Raw genomic sequence first — 21,993 nt, 5'->3', positions numbered from 1 at the left:
TTCTGTTTTGTTGTTGTTTTTAATGAGCTATTTTTAGGCTATAAGAACACACCACTTCTTACTCACTGTCACTTTTTCGGGTGAGGCATGCGGCCAATCCCATAAATGGTGCTTAGTAAAGGCTATTAGATGACTAGGTTTTTCCAAGTAGCAGATTCTCTCAGTTTAATTTAACTGTATGTTACATATACATTAAAATTCTTTGAAGTTATCACTATATCAAGACTGTATCCAAAATAGAATTTCAAACAGCTTATAGAACCATAGGTGGACAGTCACCAAATTCTGCTAAAAATGTCATGCCCTTTTAGAAATGGTACAAAAACCAATTCTGTATCTGCTTTAAAAACTATTGCTTACCACTTAAAAAAATGGAAATAAGCTTGGGTATATCATATCACCCTTCCCTTGTAACACTGGCACAAGTGAAATCAAAGAAGAGTCTGCTCTTTTTTTTCATTCTGGGAAAGAAGGGTGGGGAGACAGGGATGAAGATAATGAAGAAAAAATAATGCGTATTGTAACTGGCTGTTAATAAATACTGGAGGCAATGTCTGACAAGCCAGATGAAACCAAACATATGCAGAAAGAAAGGAACACACTAAACAAGGCCTCAATGCGGCCACCAGTACTATAGTTTGTTCTTCAACTCAAGTGAACCTTCCCAACTGCTTTTCCGCAATCTGTAACGGGCAGGTAGCTCATATTGAACAAGACAGTCTATTGGGTTTTATACTATTTTTACGCTCTCTATAGGACAATAAAAAAGAAACACTACATGAGTATCAACAGTTCAGGTACTCTTGATTTCCCCAATTTATCCAGTTTCAGCTTGTACAATTTCTGACTCAAAGCACTTCAAGTCATATATCTATTTTTCTGGGGAGGAGGTACTGCTCAGTTACTACTTCATGCCTCAGCAATTTAAAATAAATGCCAGATTTTTCTTTGGTGATATTTGGATAGGGCTTCTACAGACAAGTGATGTGCACAGAAGTCACATACTCCACTCATCAAAGCAACGTGACACTCTCCAAAGCAGTTTTGCTTTTTGGAAAACAAAAGAAACCAAGCGCTGCTACCAAGCTTTGAACAATAGGTATTTAAACAACCAGGCTTCAACACCAACAAAAAGAGTAAACACTTCTGGTTAGCAAGATCTATTCAACAGATAATAACACAACCATTTCAAGTCAGTTAATTATAACACTTCAATAGGCACCCCCAAGCTCCTCAGTCCCCACCATGTTAATACCAGTTAGATACTTCAGGTCACCAGACTTAACCAGCAGAAGTATTTTAACTGAGAAAAGAAAAAAAGATTGCCATGTATTTTATTGCTACCAGTGCACCGGGAATTTGAATGGGCAATGTATGTAAAGGCTACAATCACCTCTTCAGTAGATAAAACAAAAAATAGGCTAAAAAAATTAGGACTTAAAACCACAAATAATGAAATAAATGTTGTTCACATAGTTTACCTCAGAATTTTAGCCAACATTATACATTTTATTGTTTAGAAAAGATGACGACATTGCAGAAAAATAAAATAAAATTTGTTTTTAACAGGACAAGTGTTTTACATGGTGGTATAAAAAGTGTAATGGGAGTCTGGAGGGGAAGAAAGGGAAACAGAACAAAAAAACCCAAACCCAAATAAAAAAAAAAAACACCAAACCCCACTAGTCCAGAAAAAATAAAAAGCTAAAACAAATTCCAGATGGGCAAGTCTGAAGGTTTTAGCTTTTTCAAATACACAACTACGTGTGCCTTTCACAATAACAGTCACAACTGAACGAGACTTTTTGTACTACTGCACCCTTCAACAGGCCAGTCTACAAGTTAAAACAAATAATACAATAAACTGCTAAATTGATAAGTATGCAATTACAGATTGCTTTTAGCTGTTACAAAAAGCTTGTTTACATATCTAATGGTTCATCTTTTATATTCAAACTGTGCTTAATATTTTTTAGTTCAGACATACTGAAACCTAGCAGCACAGATGCTTTTTGATTATTTATCGCTTTTAGGCATATATTCCTCCTTTTTCCAAAGAATGATGCAACATCAATTTTCCACGCGTATAGCAGTGAGGAAAGTAATTCCATCTCTTTTTTAGAAGGATATGGCCTCTCGTGAAAGTAGTCTGTCAGAAACTGGTTTTGAGCCTCATAGGAGTTGTAATCATACTGTTTAGGATCTACAGCTAGAATGCGAAGATCCTCACTAGAAGGAAGCTTCTTCATCTCAGTCCTACTATTAATCTTTTGTCGTTTGAAAGGCACTACCCCTGAATTCACTTCTTTTTCTGGAGATAGAGCTATGCCAGTACTTAAGCTCAGAGGCTGCTGTTCCTTATTCCTTTGGTGTTCTGCAACAAAGCAGGAATCCGATTGCTTTCTTTTCAGGATCACAGAATCATGCTTTTCACCATTCACAAACAGTAGCTCTTTCCTCTCAGTACACTCAAGCTGCATCTTCACGCTTGAGTTGCTGTCTTTGGGAGCACTTCTACAACGGAGCAAGTGTACAGCAATAGCTGTCAGAGTCATATTTCCAGTGTACACACCACAACAGTGGATGCACTTGAAAGCAGGAGACTTCAAAATTGTATGAACAGTTGGCATTATATGATGCCGCTCTTTCAAATGCATTTCATAGGTTTCTTTACTAACAAACGTACCAAAGCAAAAGGGACAGGTTAACACTTTTTTGTTGCATCTACTGTTCACTTCTGCTGTCTGAGGTTTCACTTTGATGTAAACGGGGACAAGCGTCCTTGAATTTAGTCCAGCAAGTACTGCCAAATGTACTTCTCTTTCACCAATGTCTTCTTTTGGTAACACTGTACTGAAATCAAAGTGTGGAAATACAAGGTCACCCTGAGCATCATTACCTAGTTGAAATCCTCTGTTGCTATAATCTGCATGTAACTGCTTTTTCCCATTGTGTGTAGTTTTGTTGTGCTCCACGAGGCTTTTTAAGTCATGGAAAGTAACTGTGCAAAACAAGCAAGCTAAGCCATGCATCAAGAGATGTTTCATGAGCTCTTCCTCACAGAGAAAACATTTACAAGAGAAACACCGGACTGTCTTTTCTGTCATCCACCTTAGGAAGGGTGCACAAGCTGCAAGTTTGTCAGGTTCCAGGGTTTCCTCCATTTTTACTTCACCATGTTTGTGGGCCACCTCCATGTGCACCTGGTAGACATTTGATGGGAAAAGCTCATTGCAAACAGGGCAAGTCTTCCACTGCTTAGCCTGTCTGATAGCCTGACTTGTTTCAGGGCCAGGTGGGGAGGCTTGTAACGATATATTCTGAGATGTTAAAACCACTGGAGGAGAGGGTGCACCAGCTGGTGGCTGGGACAACTGAGTTACTGTCCCAGACTGCATTAGTTGGATGGGCACTTGTGGTGGCGTAACAGTTGCTACTCCACCACCAGGAGGTACTGGCAAAGTAACTGAAACTGGGGCAAGCGTGTATGTAGGTATCCCATTAACCTGCTTGCCAGTTGGAATCAACTGCCTAAGTATAGAACCTGCAGTCAAAAAAGTTGTGTTTTGAGAAACGGCAGGTTGAACAGGCTGATTTACTGGGATAACTGCTGGGGCAACAGGTTGATTAAGCTGAAGAAACCCAGGCCTGACAGGCTGTCTGACAGGAACAACCCCAGAAGCAACAGGCTGGTTAAGCTGGAGAACCCCTGACGCAACTGTCTGCGCCACAGGAAGGACCCTAGGACCAATGGGTGTATTCACATTCCCAAGAGACTGGTTGACAGAGAGAACTCCTGGTGCAACCGGTCCATTCACAGGGAGGACTGCTGGTGCAACCGGTCCATTCACGGGGCTGACAGGTTGAGTAACAGGTAGCATTCCAGCTGCAACTGGACCATTTATAGTACCAATGGGTTGATTAACAGGAAAGAGCCCAGGCCTGACAGGTTGATTAAGAGGAAGAACTGCAGGGGCCAAAGTTCTATTTACAGTCCCAACAGAATGATTAAGAGGAATAGCTGCAGCTCTCACAGGCTGATTAAGGGGGAGCCTATGGGAAACAATGATAGGCTGGGAAGGTGATGGCTGAATATTAACGCTATTCTGACCTACAGAAAGATTACTAGATACAAGAGTAACATGCGATGGGGTAGCAACCGGAGCAGAAGTTGTATGTGGCAGGCTACCAGAGGCACTTGGAACAGGCAGTGATCTGATTGTGTTTTGAACTGCTTTTGGCTGCACCACACTCTGGTTCTGATTATTCTGTGGAAATGCAAGCTGGATGCAAGCTGGAGCTGTGACAGAACCTGCTGGGGCAGCAGCGGGTCCTGCAGATGGAGTAGCCACTGCCACGCCTTGGGGAGGCTTTGGAGCAATATGCATTTGTTTCACGAGTCCTGGTTTCTTAATATGTTCTGAAATCACTGACCGAAGTTTGTTCTCCAGGTCTCGGTGTGTTTCAGCTGTCAAGACATGATACATTAAAGAATCTTGGCTGTTTGCAGAAGCATTACATTTTTTACAGTAGTGCTCAATGGAATTCTCTTTACTTTCATCAGGTTTCTGGCCAAAATATGTACTTATTAAGTTTTGAAAATGGTTCATCAGCACATGTTTCTTCATATTGTAATACAATGTGTCTGTAAAGTGACATTTTAGACATGTAAAGTTTATGATGTCACTCCTGAATTGTTTCATGCCATCCAAAATGCTGACTGTATAGTTCTGTATTCTTTTATTAGATGAATGAAACATCCGGATATGTTTTCCCACTATTTTGGGATCAGAAGCAAATGCACATTTTGGGCAAGGAACCACCAGCTCTTGGTCCATTTCATCCTCATGGTAACGGTGCAAGTGATTCTTGAACGAAGTAAGCAATTTTGACGAGAACTTGCATAAGCTACAGCAGTACGGCTTTGTTCTGTATCTCTGCAAACAAAACAAAAACATCCACTTAGAAACTGCCAGTTCCTAAATCCCTGTTATCTGTTTGAAAGTAAGTCTGCACTATCACCTGTCAAAAATGCCTTCACTGGATGTATAGCATGTATCTTCTCAGTTTCGTGGAGATCTGTTTTTGAAAAGCAGACTTAAAGATGAAATACTTAAAGGGAGAAGCATTTGTGCCCTTTTTGCTTCTCTATAATTTATTAAGCCCTAAGTGAGTTCAGTTCTACTCCAGGTCACATAAAGCAATCCTGTTCATAAAGATGCGAATCACAGAACAAGCTAAGAAAAATTTGTATGCCACTGTACGTAGGAGGTGAAGCCGCAGCAACTAGCAATAGCAGCCCTTTTAATATGACAATTTAAAAGTTTTATTTAGTTCAGGGCCACCTCCTATCTACTGAAGAAAAAGACAGAAGAGAGAAGGGGTGGGGTTTGGGGTTTTTTTTGTATGTATTTCAATACTCCACCCTTCACTGAAAGTTCTCCAAAAGTACCTCTCCCAGCAAAGCCATGAAAGACTAATGTAAGAACATTCTTTTGGAGCCAGATTGATAATAGAAAGGAATAAAAACCCCTTTTATGATAAAGCAGCAATGACCTCTTTCTATTATCTCAACATACTGGACATCCATCACAGTGATTTTGTTAAGAAATGTCCTCTTGCACACTCATTATAAACTACATAGATTCTTCTCCGAAAAATATTTTAACTGTATAAAAATAAACCTAAATTCTACTAAACAGTGGTTTAGCTTCCTGAATTACATGACACTTGCAGCATTACTTTTTGTATCCATACAAACATTATTTGTTCTTTCCGAAAAACTGGTAGCCCTATCAACCATTTTTTCTTACCAACTTCCTAGAAAGTTAACCCTGGCTACTGCCACACCCTACAGAATTAGTCACAACATCATCCAGGTGACAAATCTGCACTCTCAAACATCTAGTGGAACTTGTCTGTTCCCTCAGATGTGTTTTTCACCTTACTGACTTCTGCCCCTTACAAAACACCATCCAAAGGGAACAAGCTGTTCCACCGCTATGTAGGCATCCAGCCTAGCTAGATCACCCACATACATGTCACAGACACATTATGAAGATCCGTAGCAAAAATTTGCACAGTTATTTTTTGTCATTTCATATCGCCATTAAGATGCCATCTATCAGAAATACCAGAAGAATCTCCTGACGATAACCAAAATCTAACCTCTAAATTCAAAAGACTGGGTCAGATAAAGCCACTGGCTAGCTAAGGCAGCTGATGAGTACACTGTGAAGGTATCAGTGAATTATCCCCTACTTATACTCTCCAGGTGCCTGGTCTCAGCTGCTAGTAAACAGCACCAGAGCAAATCAGAAGACCCTTCAATCCTACTTTCAAAGGTATACTGAGTAGAGAAGGGCCAGTGACACTACTGAACTAATGAAGCATACACAGCATTAATAAAAGCTGCACCGCACTAGCCTTACTTCTGAAGAAGTCAGGTGACAAAGACAGGCAACTGCTCATTTTAATTGGTTGTCTGAGGCTTAGAAAAGCTTTATGCTTTTAAATACAGGGCCCATACACTCTTCACTTCCCCCCATTTCTGGTTTGGGTCTTTCTGTCCCCATAAACTTATAATATAATAGACTGGCAGTATTTCCTTGCTGCCAAGTCTGAACAATTGTTGTTAGGTGCAGTGAGAACGCTCCACTTTGGAATAGTGAATTAATTCAGCACTGGGACCACATCTATAGTAATGATGTTTTTGCCTGTTACATGAACAAGCATTGCAGTACACCGCTAAGAAAATGACCCAGTACCTGCGTACTGGTAAGTCTAGGAGAAATAATGTTCTACACCTTCTTAGATCATTTATCTTTTGATAGAGGTAAAAATTATGAGACTTCAGCAACAGAAAAAACAAGTTCTGTCCTTTAAGATCTAACAAATGAGGACGAATCCTAAGTCCCACTAGGCTCAAAAAACCCCAAAAATAATTTAAAAAATCCCTAAAAATCTGTTCAGCAGAATAGAAGTATATGGAAGTCTGCTACTTTGATGTTTTCTGTATGAAATAGAGCACTTACACATGGACACCTCCAAAAATTATTTTGTTACTATGTTCTCCTTGCATATGCATCTAAGCTGCTATCTATGCTTGCACGTGCTACTGCAGTCTACTAATGGCATCTCAGTTTTATAGAAGATTTGACAAAATTAGAATTCTAAGCCATTTCGGAAAAATGAACTGTCTTGGAGACTGACCAACACAACCCTAAAATGTACAAATGGAATCCAAAAAGGCTGATTAGAGGCATTTAGGAAAAATTGATTAGTCCCACTCCAAAGAACATACCCTAGGACACAGTAACACTTTCCATTCTTTAGTCTCATGTAGAGGTGAGCAGAAAGACACACAAAAAACATAGCCTCCAAAACCCAAAGTTCTTCCAGAATTATTAATGTCTCCCTAAAAATAGTACTGATGGTAGAAACCACCAACTCATCTAAACAGACATCTCCTCCAGCCTACTGAGTTTCCAATTTAGCCCAAACAACTTGTTTTCCCCTTATGGCAACAACTTTGGAATAGAACATCCTGAAGGACCAACTACTTTTCTCCCAGACCTAGGCAGCATAACACCAAGATACACGAACGATATATATAGCAAGGAACCATGGCTGTTTCAAGAAAATTTAGTAGCCAAAAGACAGAGCTTAGCAAATCTGTGCCACAGCAACACACGACAAACTCTACACTTAAGTTCATCAGATCAGATTCCAATCTTATTTTTAGACAGACATAGACCACATACTACTGGTCATGCTGAGTAGCTGAGTCAAGATCTGTATTTCTCCCTTCTGGTAAGGGATCAAGTCTCTCTGCAGACAATAGGGATGAAAGAAGATTCCCTTTCTATGCTATTTTTTTTGTTCTTTTCCATTTTTACTGAAATGGATAATCATTTTTCCTAAAGGACCATGGAAGGAAGACCAAAAAAAAAAAAACCAAAACACTTTCATCTTAAGTTTTAGACAGGAGGTTTCGCTTGCTCTGTCTCCATCCTCCTCTTTCACATCTGGGGAGGATGTGTTAACCTCCCCTGCTCATCTAGCACAGAAGATCTCTCAACACTGAATTTCTTTTAGTCAGAAGGTGGAAGAAAAGTCAAAAAAGACAAAATCAGCAAGGCTGGAGCTCAGATAACATGCTGATTGGAGCCAGGAGAACTGGTAAAAGGAGAAGTTTTCCATGTGCATATAGAAGAAACAAAAAGGAGAGGGGGGGGAAAAAAACCCCAGATACGATCATAACAATTAACAGGATTTATTCCCTTCACCTAAACTAAAGGCAGTCTTGACCAAAGGCAACTGTAAGCCTTATCTGAAGTGGTGCTAAGAGGCTAGATGCAATCTGTCTCTATAGGCATAAGTGAAACAAGTCACATTTGACTCATCCACAAATTCATTTGAACAGATGAACCTCCAGTCTTATGTGTGAACCTAAATTCAGGAAAAGACTACCTGATAGCCTCAGTTTAAAGATGGTAAAGGCAGTTAAAAAAACCTCCTGGCAAACCACTACCACACTATTCTAAACCATTACACACTGCTGACATGCCTTCTCCACAGAAGCCATCAGGAACCCTAAGTCTCTTCAGCAAGATTGAGAAAAGGCTACTTTTTCTTCTGGATATACTCCTATGCTCTACATAGTATCTTAGAAAGTTGCTAGAATAGAAAGTTACAGAAGTCCTTTGGTTTGTTCATCTCAACCCTGCCTTTCTTGTAGATTCTAGCTTCCTGACAAGATTACAGCTATATAGAACTAAAAGCTGTTTCACTACACTAACTATGTCTTCCACTGCAACCCTATCCCAAGCTGCTAATGATAATTTCAGTTTAACCCACTCGTGTCTGCGCAATCACATTTTCACCCTTCCAATGAAACAAAAAGCACATTAAGACTACATATCAGATTAGTGTGACATCTTAAATACTTATGTTCAAGGTTGTATCCTTAGAGACGGCAAATGTCCTTATAACCTGATAGTCAGGTACATTGCAGGGAAGAACACAGAGGAAGTGAAAGATTATTCCCTGACTAACAGTACTTAGAAAATAAATGTTAAAGTTTTTTTTCTTTTAACCATAAAAAGGTGTATTTTAACTTTTCCAGGACTTCTGAAAGTGATAAAATTCAGTGACTCCACATGCACGTCTACCCAGAATTTCTAACACAAATATACATACCTTCCTTTTGCCCACAGACTCCCAAGGAGAGACATCACTCCATGAGGTGTTACAAAAGTGTTTTTCACCTGGGTCAAAACTTTTAAGATTCTAAAAGAAAAAAGAAAACAAGAAATAATCTGCTTTTGCAGTCTGTTCTGAATACAAAAACAGTCTCAATACAGAGAAAGAAAAAAGCAAAAACCACACAGACAGAGGACAAATGGGAAAATCCACACAGTATTCAGATAGAGGTCTCAAAACTCAGTTCAAAGAAATTACTTCTTTGACCCTCCTTTGACTGATTTTATCTCAAACACTTGTTCATGTGACTGCCTTGTAATATAGTTAAGAATTATTAACACTTAAAAGTTACTGAAAATAAGAGTGAAAATATTTACACTTTAACTTCATTGCTTCTAGACAAGTTCACAGTGAACACTGGAAGATACTTTCTCCTTTTACCTTCCTCCTCCTAAATCTGTAATATTTCACTATTTACTTCCATTTATTAAGTTACCACTACAGTTTACTTTGCAACAGTATTAAACCTTCATAGCATTGCTACACTTTTAACTTGGAAAAACTAAGATATTCTCAGAAGTTTATTTCAAAGAGCAGCGGTATTTTCCCACAAGCTGTAAAAGCAACAATATTATCATGTCTGGAACAGCCGTGTCAGGATAAAAAACTTTCCTTATAGCATTTTTCTAATCAATCACATCAGAGCAGCTTATGTTCCTCAAGCCAAAGCCAGCTACTAATCTAAAAATCGTAAGTTCCTCTCCGATTTTCTGAGGCCTACACATATCTAAACACAAACTTAATGAAAAAAATAATTAGATTCCTCTTTGCTAGGCATTTCTGAAGACCCTAGGCTAGCTTCAGAGTGTCTTAAATGAAACACAGGCTACAAATCCAGGCCTAACCCACAGAAAACTAGCATCACTTCTCCCCTCGCATTCTCCTTCCCTTTCACAAACCTCTCTTCACTCAAAATTCTGCAAGATGCTTAGAGAGGGCGAGATGTTTTCACCTCTCCATCAAACCCCATTGGAACACCAGAAGCAAGTAATAAAGACAATTTAATATTAGATCATCAAGAGAAGTGAAATTCACAATCTAAAGTTTGTGGTCAAAAAACCAATGCCATATTTATGTGAAATTTACAAGCAACACAGGATATACTCAGCAACAGAAAGAAACAAAGCCTCTAGTAGTCAAACAAATACACAAGCCTACTTAATGCATGCTCTGTCTGCATTAGGCTCCCGTCCACACCGTGAAAATGTGAGCATCCCTATGTGTGTAACAGATTGCATTGAACCAGAAGGTCATGCCAGTGATAATTTGAATTAAGTTATTCAAGAATTTAGAAAAACGTAGCTAAGTTTGCAATAAGCTTTCTAGCTTTTTCAACCTTCAAATTTCCCCAAGGAGAATCCCAAAGAGCTCAGAGCCAAAACAAACCAACCCCTTCCATTCTAAACAACATCTAGGCACTGAATGATTCGTCTATGTGCCCTTCAGTCAAACCTTCTTAAAAAAAACACCTTAGAAAGAACCCTTGCATGGAAAAAAGAGAAATCCCACAGCCTTAGAGAACACAATGCTTTTCTTAAAAAAAAAAAAAGAATATTTTTTGCTAGAGAAAACAAAGAGATTCAAGATTTACTAACAATTCTTTGGCCAAACACACTAGAGGAAATGACACAGCGTTAAAAAAGTTTTCTTGACAGTTATGGCCTACCTCAAACATGTTCTGCTTTCGGTTTGAGTACTCTCCACTAAGAGAGGCTCCTAGACTTGAACACCAAATTCCCACATGCCAAATGTGTGATAGTAAGTCTAGATTAATTTGCTGAAACAGCTGTTTCCTACAGAGAAATATTCACCTATCAATCCTGATGCATGGTGGGTATTTCTAAGTAAAACATTTTAAAACTAAGAATTGTTCTCCCCTCTGTTTCACCATCACTGTTTTCCAGAACAAAAAGATAAAATGCACAGAGTTTAAATGAAGACTTAAAGATCACAGTACATTAAAGAAGCCAAAATAGTTTACTAAAGGAAAGCCTGACATTACAGCATACTTAAAAGTACTACTTTGAGAATCAAACCAGTAGTCTTGCACAAAAGGCTCATGTTTTCTACCTAGCAGAGATCAATTAAGAACTTTTAGCCTAAAAACTAATCCATTTGTTCTCCAAGCTACAGAGAGATACTAGCTGTATGTGAAATTGCTTTGCTTTCCTCACAAACTACTCTCCATTATGACGCCTTATTAGAACAATTCAAGGCCAATTTTAAGACCAGACAGCAGGTCAAGTTTGTATCATATCATTTCATACCTTTTCCTAAATTGTCCAGCCTCCTCACAAGAACAATGTACAGAAATCAATCTTAGTATTTGAGGGGAAAAAAACCCAAACTTAAGCTACTTCTCACCTATTAGGACACCACACACCCTATTCTACCAAAAAGAAATACCATCATCATATGAGCCAAGTACAAATTAAGTTCTAAAAACCATTCTTCTTGCTGCTAAGGCAAGAAGAAACCAGTCCCAGATTACCTGGAAAAAACAAACTGAAATTATGAACTTGGTTGAGGGAGAATTATTTGCAAAAATAATAAAATGGTATCTTTTTGGCCCATACTTCACAGAGCTTTTTCCAGAATGGAAGTGTTCACTGGGTTCACCACCACCACCATTTATTAAAAATGGAACAAAACCAATCAAACAGACACTGACCCCCACCCCCCAATAAAACAACCAAACACACAAAACACCTTATTCCTCATTCACCATTAAACCCCAAACTGCAATCAAAAAGTTAGACTGCAATCAACTTCATAGCAAAAAACCTAGCATCATCAAAACATTTCTACTTCAAAGGGTGAAGATAGAACAGCTTCTGACTTAAAAGGTTTAATTGCAAAACAATATATAACACAATAAAGACAGTATGAAAATGGAAATTACTAGACAAACACACTTTTCCCTAAGCTCTTACAACATTTATTTAGATATATCAAACATTGTTCAACTGCAATAACCAAGAATGGTCCATAATTAGTTATGCATGTACATCTTAAGCATTTTTTTCCAAACTGTTTACTTAAGACTTTCAGAAAAGACATCACAAAAGACACAATAGCACCCCTACTGAGAGTTAACTTACTTTAGTACCATCATACAGAATTAATCCAAACTCTTAACTACGGTCAATGTGAAGTCACGAACATACTAAACAGCAAAAAAGCCTGCGCAGCAGTTGCTTGAAATACACTACTGTTTAGTCACCGAGTTGTATTACTGTGTTTGCACTTTTTCTGGTATTAGGCTTGCCAATCTGGTGGTGTGAATTCCTCCTCCTTGTTGCACAATACTTTCTCCTGAAAGTGGCAACAATGGTACCAGGTTCATCTTGATCACCCCAGTACACTTGCACATACTTTTTAAGATGCAGAACTGAATTACAACTCAGTAAGCCAAGTTTGATATTTTTCCCAGTTTTGGTATATTTCCTGGTTCAAAGGTCTGCAACAAGGCTACTAGGTCTAAACTGCTTGTCTGTTTTCAGGAATACTGACAATTTGTATATCCTTCAGAGGCTTGCCCTTGATATGTTGGGATGCCTTTGAGCAGACTCAAGTCTTCATCTGCTTGTGATTTTAAAAGAATCACAAAAAAGTTGCAGTGTGGTACACAAATAGCATTTCATTAGTCTGTGCTGTTTTTCCTACAGCTGTACTGTTTCCTTTCATTGAAACATTACTAGCAGAGAATATGCAGCACTACCTAGAACACATCTTGTCGAGAAACAGTTTCTTTCAATGTTATATACTAAAATGCTAAATTCCACTCTTGGCATATGAGTAATCCTTCAAGTAAAGACTCCACCATAAAGATGTGTAGCAGAGGAGTATCATATATATACTAAAAAGTGAAATATTTTTCAAGGGTTTAGATTTCAGACTGATTAACATTATTTCAAATGCTTTACCTTCAACAATTCCCTGCAGCTGTCAAGCCCAAGATCCACAAGAATGCCCTTCACCTTTTTTCGAGCCTTCCTGATACTATCAAGATTTTGAACAGGAATTTGAAACATTTTGCACTTTTCCTGAAAAAAAAAATACAAAAAAGTGATGAATATTTGAACACAGGCACTTGCATTTAACGATATTAAAACAGAAACTAAAGTCTGAAAAAATGTATTCTTAAATATGAAAGCCCAAAAGCCTTAAACCAAAGAACTAGTCTCATTAGTATTTCCCAATGGATCACTTGGAAACAGAATCTGATTTGAGGGGGGCAAGGGCTGGGAGGGGAACCTTTACATTTCTTCTCTCCTATCTAAACAAAATTCCAAGATTTTCTTTCAGATATCTTTGTGTTTATATAGCAGCTACACTGTGTTTAGTGGGGTTTTTTGTAAGACAACATGAACACCAGAACTTTACTAAGTTATATTCAGAAAATTACTATCATCTCATTTAGGAAGGAGGAACTCAACACCTTTCACTTTGAATGTTCACATCAAGATGAAATGCCTCTTTGATAATCTGGTTTGTTGTCATGTATGTACATACTTAAAAAACGATCGCTAGTTAAATCTAAATTTCCTGAAGAAGTTTCTGCTGCTGTAAGCTGATACGGACCTTGGCATAAAACAAGCTACTACAATATTAATGCAGTAGAAAGAAAATGTGATTGATGTATGGCAGTGATAGACAAGTATGCCAAAGTGGGACAAATTTTTTTTAATACCCATATGCTTTTAGGTCTCCTCCTCTGACGAAGTATATGTAGCTCTAATCACCTTCTCCTACTCCAGAATTTGGATTTATACCCTACCCTGCTCCCTCCAGCAAGCTGTGATAGCTAGAGTCCAACATACCAAGGAGGACGATGACTACAGCAAGATTATAGAAAGACAGTTTATCTGCTGTGGGTCATCTGTTTGAAGGGTTGTTGTGCAGCATGGCTGCCCATCTGTCTAGAACATATCACCAGGAAGGAACTATCACTTCCCCAACAGCTAGGCTTTTATCACTCCTCATGCAGCTGGGCTATGGATGCATCGGTTGCTTATCTTCAGCTCCCAGTACATCATAAGGTATCCCCATTGGCTTAGCTTTTGAAGTATGGGCCTTTATTACCTCCTCTCTACATTACAGCAAAAAGCAATTTAGACTGAGATTAAGAAATTTAAATGGGCACAGAACGCAACAGAAATACCCTGCACTGAAAAAAGTCACTGGGAGCTTCACAGCTATCCCTTTGTTCTTAAATAGCTGGCAGATGACCCAATAGAGTTTAAAATATCTCAGTCCTTATCGCTAAACAACTCTTCCCTCCACAACAAGTTCTAATGAGAAGAAAAAAAACGAAAACACCCAAACAGTACTTCAGCCTTGATGGTCCGGAATGTCTCTAAAAGCTATACTTCTCAAAAAAAAAAAAAAGCCAGATCACTGTCAACGTGAAATCTTTGCCTTAAAAGGCAAGACTTTCCTATAAACAGTTGCAAAAATCCCTCCCACATAAGACAGAAGCTACAAGCTAAGACCAACCAAAAGAAAAAAAAAAAAAGAAAAAAACCTTTTTCTACTCTGTGTGTCGTCACTCAAGAAGAAAAAAAAAAGACACCTTAATTTATGTACAAAAACATACAACCGAGGCTTTTCAAAATTAAAATTCAAACAACTCACATGCTATGCTCCTCTTCTTCTCCCCCCAAAGGAAAGGTGTGTAGATAGAAATGGAGAAGGAGCCCCATTTGACAGATACTAGTCTTGTTTTCTAGTATTTTTTACCAGTAAGAAGTCTGGAAGACATTCTGATACCATTGGAGTGGGTGTGGAACAGGAACCTATAGAGAATGGAATAAATCAGAGTAACTAGTCCGGCATTCTATCAAAATTAAAGGACTAAAACTGAGACTTTACATCTTAATCTACTTTTTACACTGAAGTGAAACAGGAATTTGCATAGTCTCTGGTTAAAGTCTTATGATCAGTCCCTCTATGACAGCAGGTTATATGCACCAACCTCATGGTCCACTTCAGGTCACAACAGAGTTGACAGGATGTCACCAGCTCAGATGAGCCAGAAAAGAGATATGGTTCACAGAATAGTTCCAGTTGGGAGTGACCTTAGAGATCATCTAGTCCCAACTTCCCAGCCATGCGCAGGGACACCTGCCACTGGGCCAGGTTACTCAAAGCCCCATCAAACCTGGCCTTGAACGCTTCCAGTGATGGGGCATCCATAACTTCCCTGGGCAACCCCTTTGAGGGTCTCACCACGCTCACAGTAAAGAATTTCTTCCTAATATTTAATCTAAATCTACCCTCTTTCAGTTTAAAACCATTACCCCTTGTCCTATCACTACACTCCCTCATAAAAAGTCCCTCCCCATCTTTCCTGTACTGGAAGGCTGCTATAAGGTCTCCCCAGAGCCTTCTCTTCTCCAGGCTGAACAAGACCAACTCTCTCAGCCTGTCTTCACAGCAAAGCCGCTCCAGCCCTTCATGGCCCTCCTCTGGACTCACTCCAGCAGGTCCATGTCCTCTTATGTTGGGGGCTCCAGAGCTGGACGCAGTACTCAGGTGGGTTAGATCATCACCAGAGTGGATTAGAGGGTCAGAATCACCTCCCTCAACCTGCTGACCACACTTCTTTTGATGCAGCCCAGGATGCAGTTGGCTTTCTGGGCTGTGAGCTTGCATTGCTGGCTCATGGTGAGCTTCTCATCCACCAAGACCCCCAAGTCCTTCTCCTCACAGTTGCTCTCAATCCATTCTCTGCCCAGCCTGTATTTGTGCTTGGGATTGCCCCAACACACAGGTGGGATCTTGCACTTCCATCATTAGGCTTCAGAGGAAACTGTCCCTCCATCTCCCTATTTAACTGATACACTGATGCTACTCAAGAAGGTGAAGCAGACAATTCTTGAAGCATGTCTATCTCACAAAAAAAAGAAACATTTGTCTACAAAGATGGTATAGTATGTAACATCCATCTATCTCAAGAGTTTTCTTAAGCAGTAATCCTTCTGAAATGGAAGTCACTAATCCAGGAGAAAGAAAGGAAAAAAAAAAAACACCACACAAAACAAACACACAAAAAACCACATACAGAAAAAGAAACTTGAATACAAATTACTTATTTTCCAGTTTTCAGGTAGCTGGTCTTCAATCCAAAAAGATGTATATTTCTGCATCATATGCAAGGTTATTCAGCCGGTCTTTAAAAAAAGCTGCTCGGGAGTAAGCCTCCAAGTTACTCATCTAACATTCTCTGTACCCACTAGACCAGTAATGCCCCATCATAAAGGTCACAAAATTTCAGCCTTCTAAGTTTATTAACTCAAGCTCTCAGTTTAATTCCCTGATTACTATACAATTTATTATCCATGCTCTTTTACTACTAATTTATTTGTCTTGTATTTTGGATGTTCTTCAAGCCTTAGCTTGCACTTTCCATGCACAATTGCAGTCAATCTTCTGTTGGTACACATCCCATTCTAAACCAGCAAATTCAACATGAAAACACTACAGCCAAGAGTCTTGATCCTTTTACCATACTGGCTACCTAAAAGACAAGTTTATCTTAAACTACTTTTAATTGTAGTTTCCAAAAAGCTGATAATCCATTGAGTTTCCACAGACAGTACCTTTTCATAAACAGAACCAAGGCAAGTTATTAGCAAAACAAAACCATCACTGTAGAAGCTGATGTCCCAAACTCAGTTCTAAAAAGGTCTTTCAACCCTTGCTCAGGCATTTTTTCCACCAATCTATTCCTGCATTTACTGTTCATTTAGATAACACCTCCATAAAAATATAGCAAACTGGAGTTTATCCAACACTAAAGGTTCTGTCTATTTCTACATTATAACATCCAACTACGTTCAGCTTTTCAACAAAGATCACAAACACAACTCTTCACTTCCAGTACTATTTTAACACTAGTCTAAACAACAAGGTAAGAGTCTGGACAGCATCCTACTAGTCAAATATCACTAGCTTGCCGAGTAACTGTGCTTGACTAATCTCTCTGCATTAAAAAAGTGAAAATACTAACATTTCACCTTTTCAAAGTGAAAAGTCATCACAAGTTGTAAAGTTCCCATTTGCCTTCCTTTTAGTCTACTTCTTAGAACAACAGTCATTAATCTTGGAAGAGACCTCAAGAGGACATCCAGTCTAGACTCCCATTCAAAGTAGGCTCAACAATGAGCTGCAACCAGGGCACTCTGCATCTTGGCCAGCCAGGTCTCAAAAACCTCCATAGACAGAGGTTTGACAGCCTCTCTGGGCAACCTCTTCCAGTAATTGACTGTGCTCACGGTGAAAAGTTTCGTTTGTGTTCCTAAGGAAACCAGGCATATGCAGTCAGATTAAATATGAAGCTGGTATGCAGCTGGAGCAAAGACGACACACAAATGCGCCTTCCACATGCATGCAAATACATCCAGAAAAATCTGACAGTAAACTGTCTAGACATTTCATGAAAACAGGCAGCTAAAGAGAAACCCTATTAGAAGGCCCACTGGGAAAAGGCTGCAATGTAACAATTTTTAGACACTAGATAACCCACATGGAAACCACATCTCTAGACATGTTTCTAGCAGGACGGCCTTCACTAGCCTCTCGCTCATAGAGCCACTTATAGTAGGGAAATAGGAGTGTCTTATGGAATTTTGTCCTTTCATATTATCTGCTTTGGAAATCCAATCATTATTAGTTTTTATACGTTTTTATCTAGTAAATGGTCATTAGTAACTCTAGAAGAGATTTTTATAAAGACTTTCAGGTTTGGGATATTTGGGTGGGAGCATTTTTAAAGGTTTGTTTACCAACTTACATTTCAGCAGTTATCAGAGTTGACAAGGACCAACACAGAATTCTTTACTTCCATTTTAGCAAACTCATTAGTGGCTGAGAAACCAATAAGAACTGCTTCACTCCTGAAAATTAAATGAGAGCATGTGACCTACTGATTCTCAAAACCTTAAGAACAAGAACACTGGATGGCAGACAGCAGCTAGGAGGACAGGCATGCTGAGAAACAGCCTAGAAGAATGTGAGTTCAGCTTGGCCGTACTAAATTTTACTCTCAGCAATTTGTTTTGTTTCTGATAAGCTTACAAGCCCTCCAAGAAGTCATACCTGGGTATCTGCTCAACCGCATATTACACAGATGGTTCCATTCCCTGGACTCTTATCTGTGCCTTCTGAGAGAGACCTAACTGGATTTAACAGTACATTGGCACCATCAAAGCTTATCCAGCCTTTAGAGGGAGAGAGAAGAAATGCATATAAGCTTCCTATCAACATCTCTAGGTGTTTTAACAGCTTTGAAAGATTTGACTCCTGGAAAGAAAAACAGTAAATTGATTAGAATGGATAATATTCTTGTTTATTATTTCATTTGTGGTAAATTAAAATTAAACTGACTGCAGAAAAAAACAGATTAATAAAACTTACTAAGAGTACTTCCGGTCAACAAAATAATGCTACTTTATCCTCTTAAACTCCGATTTCTATGTAAGTGCAACCTGACAGAAATATCAGGTAAAAAAAAATAAATTAAACTTTTTTTCTGCAACTAAAACAGAAACCTTTAGGGGGTCTCAAATTATACATCTCATAGTCATGATAATTTTATTATTTTCTTGGCTATATACCACATACCTGTTAAAAGAGCCATCTAATCTAACAAAAGATGGCCATCATTCAATAGTTGCCAAGACAGTAAAAAGCATTAAGGCATGTGATTACATAGATAAAGATACAGCACATCAGCCTGCATCTTCCCTAAGAAGTCAGATCAAAATTCATTTAGGTCACTAACTTTAGCTACTGTGGTTTAAATGTGATGCTTCATTAATACACAATCAAGCCTGTTACACAAGGCTAGTTAGAAGAGAAAGGACTATACCATTCAAACTCATGGAGCCTTCATAGAGCACTGCAACTCACACAAAGCTTGACTCCCTCGGGGATCAGCATTAGCCAGAAACTGAACTCAGCAGGACCCAAGCTCATTCTAGATGCCTTGAGCATCTATGTGATGCCTACTCAAATCCCACAGGACTCATCAGCCCCATGCATATGTGATCAAAAGTCACACACCAAGTTCAGCTACTCGAGGAAGAGGTACAACTGCATTTGTACTGCACTAGTCAGCCTGCTATGACTGAAAAACATTTCATGCAGATGCACAGAACAGTCCACAGCACAGATAACCCACAACGTGAATAACTGAGCAAGGGGACAGAACTGAAAACAATAAGACTGTGCTACAAGTTTCAGGAGAAGGACTGAAGTGTTTAAACACAAGGCAGCTCTACCAGTGGTCAACAAACATAAGGTATTATAAAAACGTGTTTGTGTAAAAATGCGTTTGCCAAAACCACGACATGTGCTCTTCATTGTGTCTGAAGATTTGCTATATTTTGGGGTGTTTTGTTGTTTTGGGTTTTTTTTACAAAACTTTCATTAAATTAACTACATAGCATATTTATTACATACAGTTTGTCAAAATATTGCTGTAAAGAAACACCCTTTTTTTGTTCCAAATTAAACTGAAAGTTTATTAACAGGTGCACCAAGAAGCCTAGAATATAAATTGGACTGGGGATCCCAAGAGTGAGTCTTTATTTCATTATAAGTCTTTAAAACTTCTAGGGGTTCAAACACGTATTTTTGATGATAGAAAATTGTTAAGGAAAACAACTGATCCCCCCCAATAGCTACCTGTGAGATCTTAAGTGTTTATCAGTTGAGAGATGTTCATAATTTTGACAGTACAGAACTATGAACTGTTGCAACAAGACTCAAATAACTATCTTTCATTCCATTTACAAATCAGGACAAGAAGTTTGCGCTTCTTGCTCTCAAGCACAAGGTAAGCATAATCAAATGTTTTTAATGATTTGCATTGTATGGGTTATGTTTGCTAACATTATTCATAAACTTTTTCATTTTTTCAAAAAATCTATGCATTGCTGAAGTTCTGCAGGAATATGTAATGTAATTCTGCATTCGATTAACATTTTAGTTCTAATTTTGCATGCATACTACTCCTGTGCACATTACAGTTCTCCATAAACCGTTTCAAATACCCAATTGTCTAGAACTTAAGACTTTTCATTCACAGACTTAGAAACAACCTGTTAAGTTGGTTCCTTAGGTACTCTCTATCGCTTAAGTATTGACAGAAATTAGGGGGAAAAAAAAAAAAGTGGTCCTAAACAGCTGTTTAGCAAACAGTAGTCATAAAGCAGCGAGTCTTCCTTGTGTTAAAACGTCTCACTAGGCTAATTTCTACTTCCGACCACGGGCAAACCCGGAAGTCCCTCCTCCGCTCGAGAGGGCTGCGGGCAGGTTGAAAGGGGCACCGCTCCCCGCCAGCCGACGGGGACAGCCTTCAAGGGAGCGAAGCGGGCAGCGCTGCGGTTTAGCCAACTCAGCTACGGCGGGAGCACCCCGCAAGGCACCAGCGCTCGCCACCCCGCCAGCAAGCAGGGACCCCTCAGCCCTGCCCCATCCGCGCCCCCTTAGCCGCCTAGGTCTCCAGAGCACTCCAAGGGGCACCCCCACTGCCCGGCAGCCCCGACGGGCCGGACGGTGAGCGCGAGGGGGTTGACAGCCCCGAGGCGGACACCCCGGGGTCCAAGAGGAGCCGCCCGCAGCGGTCCAGCTACCGCGGGGACTTCAGCATAAACCCTTCCGCGCCTCCAGGCGCTTCCCGGGCAGGGAGACTCAGAAACCCCACTGCTGAGGAAGGGCAACACCCCCTGCCAGCGACCCGGCCCCACGCCGCCCGCCCCCCAGCGAAGCCCACAAGCCCTCAGCGATACAAGGGTTTCGGCTCCCACCTCCCCGCCAAAGCGAGCCGAGAGAAGAGCATAGCCGGCGAGGCGCTCTGAAGCCGGCGCTTACTGACAGCCGCCGGCTCGCCCCCTCGGCTACAGCGCCGCCGCCCGCAGAGCCCGCCCTGCCCGCGCCCCTCAAGGCGGGCCGCCTGCGGGCGCCGCCGCCTCACCCCGCTGCACCTACCCGGCCGGGCTGCAGGGGGAGCCCGCCGCCGCTCTGCCGCCTCGCCGCCGCCTGCCGGGTCGCGGGCCCGCGCCGCAGCCTCCGCCTCCCGCTCCTCACAGCGCTGACCCCGCCGCCGCCGCCTCGGCCGCCGCGCCCCTCCCGCGCCGCGCCGTGCCGTGCCCGCCTCCCCGCCCCGCGGCTCCTCCTCCTCCGCTGCCGCCCGCTGCTGCCGCCGCGCTCAGTCCGCGCACTGCGAGGGCGGCGGCGGCATCGCTGGGGCCCGCGACCGACCTCGTCTCAGACCCCGCGCGCAGCGCCCGCCGCCCAGCGCCCGCCCTCCGGCCTCCGCCCGCTCCTCATCCAGAGCCAGAAAGAGAAAATGGCGCTCGATTTATCCCAGGAAGTGACGTTGCAGCTCATTTGCATGCTAGGCAGACGGCCAATGGGAAGAGACTTGGGGCAATGCTCCTATTGGCTCCCCAGATGAGCTGGGCGGGGCTGAGGGCGGGGCCTCATGTGGGGGGCGTCCCCCGGCCTCGGGGCTCACCTGCCCCTTCTGCCCGCGCCCGCCAAGGGGCACCACTGGGGGCTCTCGCGAGAGTTGGAGGTGTGACATCATCCTGGAGTGGGAGGAGCCTGATGACATCGTGCCCGTCACGTGAGCTCACCACGTGACCCCCCAGCAGCTCTCTCTCTCTCTCCTCATTTGCATGGAATGTTGGGTGAAGCCTCATTTGCATCTGCTGGGGG

General features: G+C 40.9%; 1 protein-coding gene across 10 annotated transcripts; it reads right to left on the bottom strand.

Annotated features, from left to right (window-relative positions):
• Window positions 1-798: 798 nt before the first annotated feature.
• Window positions 799-21,414, bottom strand: ADNP2 (ADNP homeobox 2). 10 transcript variants are annotated; one of them, XM_054189861.1, is made up of 6 exons: window positions 21,262-21,406; window positions 18,062-18,164; window positions 14,902-15,062; window positions 13,191-13,310; window positions 9,202-9,291; window positions 1,477-4,937 (listed from the first exon to the last, which is right to left on the bottom strand). In XM_054189861.1, the coding sequence occupies exons 4-6, from the start codon at window positions 13,296-13,298 to the stop codon at window positions 1,923-1,925; spliced, it is 3,213 nt and encodes a 1,070-aa protein (XP_054045836.1). In that variant the 5' UTR covers window positions 13,299-13,310; window positions 14,902-15,062; window positions 18,062-18,164; window positions 21,262-21,406; the 3' UTR covers window positions 1,477-1,922. The 10 variants fall into 10 exon arrangements, with proteins under 10 accessions (XP_054045844.1, XP_054045836.1, XP_054045834.1 ...); XM_054189859.1 differs by lacking the exon at window positions 21,262-21,406 and adding an exon at window positions 18,367-21,165; XM_054189860.1 differs by lacking the exon at window positions 18,062-18,164 and having other exon boundaries at window positions 21,262-21,414.
• Between the last annotated feature and the right edge of the window lie 579 nt (window positions 21,415-21,993).

Source organism: Rissa tridactyla, chromosome 2 (assembly GCF_028500815.1).
Source record: "Rissa tridactyla isolate bRisTri1 chromosome 2, bRisTri1.patW.cur.20221130, whole genome shotgun sequence".
NCBI lineage: Eukaryota > Metazoa > Chordata > Aves > Charadriiformes > Laridae > Rissa > Rissa tridactyla.
This window is presented reverse-complemented; position numbering and strand designations above follow the sequence as displayed.

Excerpts from the sequence above, each read along its gene's own strand:
- ADNP2 (XM_054189860.1), bottom strand. The coding sequence starts at position 13,298 with ATGTTTCAAATTCCTGTTCAAAATCTTGATAGTATCAGGAAGGCTCGA. Across the intron at positions 9,292-13,190 it reads GCTGCAGGGAATTGTTGAAG|AATCTTAAAAGTTTTGACCC; the intron begins GTAAAGCATTTG and ends TTTTTCTTTTAG. Across the intron at positions 4,938-9,201 it reads AGTCTGTGGGCAAAAGGAAG|AGATACAGAACAAAGCCGTA; the intron begins GTATGTATATTT and ends TTTTGTTTGCAG.